The sequence below is a fragment of the Alexandromys fortis genome, unplaced genomic scaffold, assembly GCF_014885135.2.
Source record: "Alexandromys fortis isolate MF-2015 unplaced genomic scaffold, M_Fortis_MF-2015_v1.1 scaffold_26, whole genome shotgun sequence".
Taxonomy (NCBI): Eukaryota; Metazoa; Chordata; class Mammalia; order Rodentia; family Cricetidae; genus Alexandromys; species Alexandromys fortis.
Genome location: NW_026067894.1, coordinates 6,396,232 through 6,398,657, shown reverse-complemented (window position 1 = coordinate 6,398,657; position 2,426 = coordinate 6,396,232). Strand labels below are relative to the sequence as shown.

At 49.5% G+C, this 2,426-nt stretch overlaps 1 protein-coding gene across 6 annotated transcripts in view; it reads right to left on the bottom strand.

Moving 5' to 3' along the window:
* Positions 1 to 2,426, bottom strand: part of Ncmap (non-compact myelin associated protein) — a 29,211-nt gene that overhangs the window by 10,495 nt on the left and 16,290 nt on the right. For 4 of the 6 annotated variants that reach the window (XM_050155929.1, XM_050155939.1, XM_050155958.1 and 1 more), the window contains one exon: positions 1,430 to 1,515. In XM_050155929.1, coding sequence (XP_050011886.1) covers positions 1,430 to 1,505 — 76 coding nt within the window. In that variant the 5' untranslated portion in view covers positions 1,506 to 1,515. The remainder of the gene's footprint in view (positions 1 to 1,429; positions 1,516 to 2,426) is intronic. The other 2 variants (XM_050155965.1, XM_050155949.1) reach the window with 1 other exon arrangement.

The window sequence follows — 2,426 nt, the reverse complement described above, 5'->3', positions numbered from 1 at the left end:
CTCTCTCTCTCTCTCTCTCTCTCTCTCTCTCTCTCTCTCTCTCTCTCTCCCTCCTCCCTCCCTCCCTCCCTCCCTCCCTCCCTCCCTCCCTCCCTCCCTCCCTTCCTTCCTTCCTTCCTTCCTTCCTTCCTTCCATTTTTCGAGACAGGGTTTCCCAGTAGCCATGGACTCAGTCCTGGAACTCACTCTGTATACCAGGCAGACCTCAGACTCACAGAGATCCGCCTGCCTCTGCCTCCCGAGTGCTGGGATTAAAGGCGTGCGCCACCACCACCCGGCATTTGCTTTTCTTATCCTGGGAACCCCTGGTTCTTGGTAAACATTTTCCAGAACTAACCCATTCCTACTTTCATTCATTTGCTCATTAAGAAGTAAGCAAGAAGAGCTGGAGAGATGGCTCAGTGGTTAAGAGCACTAGCTGTTCTTCCAGAGGACCCAGGTTCAATTCCCAGCACCCACATAGCAGCTCACAATTGTCTATAACTCCAGTTCCAGGGTAGGTACCCAACTGTTGTGGGAACTCCTTGAGCCAATAGCCTTTAAGATAACAGCCCACTTTGGGTGTGGTCTCATGTACTCTAAGAGCAGACAAAGAGCAAAGCATGTGTGGTCTCTTTTTTGCTGGATTCGGTTCCAGTTCCCAGCGCATGCAGAGGTGTGCAGATAGCTACCCTTACTGTGAGTTTATCCCCAAATAAATAAACCTTTGTTATGCTCCATTCTGGGCTATTGTGGAACTCTTTGGTACACTACAAATTGGCGCCCAACGTGGCCTGAGCCCAAGCCACAACCCTTCATGGCCTCCTCCCACCCCACGCAGCTGAACTATCCTTCTCCCTCATAAAGACAAGGATGCAGGCAAAACACCAATGCACATTTTAAAAAGAGGAAGTAAGCAGTGTATTTTTCTTTTTTAAAAAGTAGTATGTGTTCCTCCTCTTTAGTGCTTTTGTTGCTGCCGTCATCAAAGCAGGGTCTCACTCTGTAGACCAGGCTGGCCTTGAACTCACAAAGATCCTTCTGCCTCTGCCTCTCCAGTGCTGGCATTAAACTTGTGTGCCACCACATGTAGTGAGCAGCTACTTTTCAAGGAGACCTATTTCAATATCTTGAAAGAGATTCAAGCTTCCATCCCTCCCTAGACCCCAGGATTTGGTGGAGAGGAGGAGGGAGTGGGAGCTGCAGTCGGAAGTAACAATGCTTGTCACAGGGCTAGCTGGGTACTCAGTGTGCACATCTACAGGAACCGTGCCCTTCCCATGGCTCATCTGAGTCTTCACAGCAAACCTCCTGTGGGTTAGCCCCCATCTTACAGGTGAGGAAACTGAGGCCCAGGGCAAGGAAAACATGGACAAGGTTGACGAGCGGTGGGAGCGGTAAGTTGACCCCGAAGCTTGCCCTGGCAACCTTCCCCCCAACTGCACCTTACTCTTATACAAGAAGTCTTCTCCTCTGGTCATATTCAGCGAGAAGACGGCTTCCCCCAAAGTGGTGGCTGTGGTCATCTTGACCCTGCTGAGAACGAAGAAGAAATTTTGCTTAAACCCAGGGTTAATCTCTCCACGTCTATACGATGCCTCTTTTGCTCTTTGCCTGAATGATTCTAGAATTCTCAAGTGTGCAGTTTCTTCTGGCAGCAAGTGAAAATGAGGCCCATTCCTAGAAACTCTGTGTGTAAAAACAGTACCCTAGGATTGTAAGGAACTAACTTCCTTCTCTTCCTCTCTCCCTCCTCCCCTTCCTTCTGACAGGGTCTCATGTAGCTCAGGCAAGCCCCCTAACTCTACAGTTAGCTGAGGATGACCTTGAACTCCACCTCCCAAGTGCTGAGGTCACAGGCGTGCACTGCCACGCTCAGCAAAGAACTTAGAACTTGGTTTTTCTTTTTCAAATGCTTTTATTTTATTTATTTTGATTTAGTTTATTTTATGGGTATGAGTACCTTTGCTTCATGTATGTGTGTACATCACATGCAAGCCTGGTGCAGGTAGCATCAGAAAAGGGCCTCAGACCTCCCGGAACTGATGTTACAGACGGTTGTGAGCCACCATATGGGTGCTGGGAACAGAACCAGGTTTTCTCGAAGAGTAGTCAGTGCTCTAACACTGGGCCATCTCTCAAGACCCAGAACTTGTTTCCTCAAGGTGGTTTGTACTCATACCAGCTCTGTGGGATTGCTGGCACAAGAGACCTGCTATCATCTTACATGTCTCTGTGCTGGCTACTGCAGGCATCAGCCCCCGCTCTCTACTGTAAACCTCCCCAAGAACCCCCATCTCCACTCTCCCGGCTCTATTGGAAACAGGGGTAGGTATCTGCCTGAGACATGAGGGAGGCCATCTGCACTCAGCTGGAGGCTCTGTCAGCTACAGCCATAAGAAGACTCTTGGTGGTCTGGAGAGATGGCTCAGTGGTTAAGAGCACTG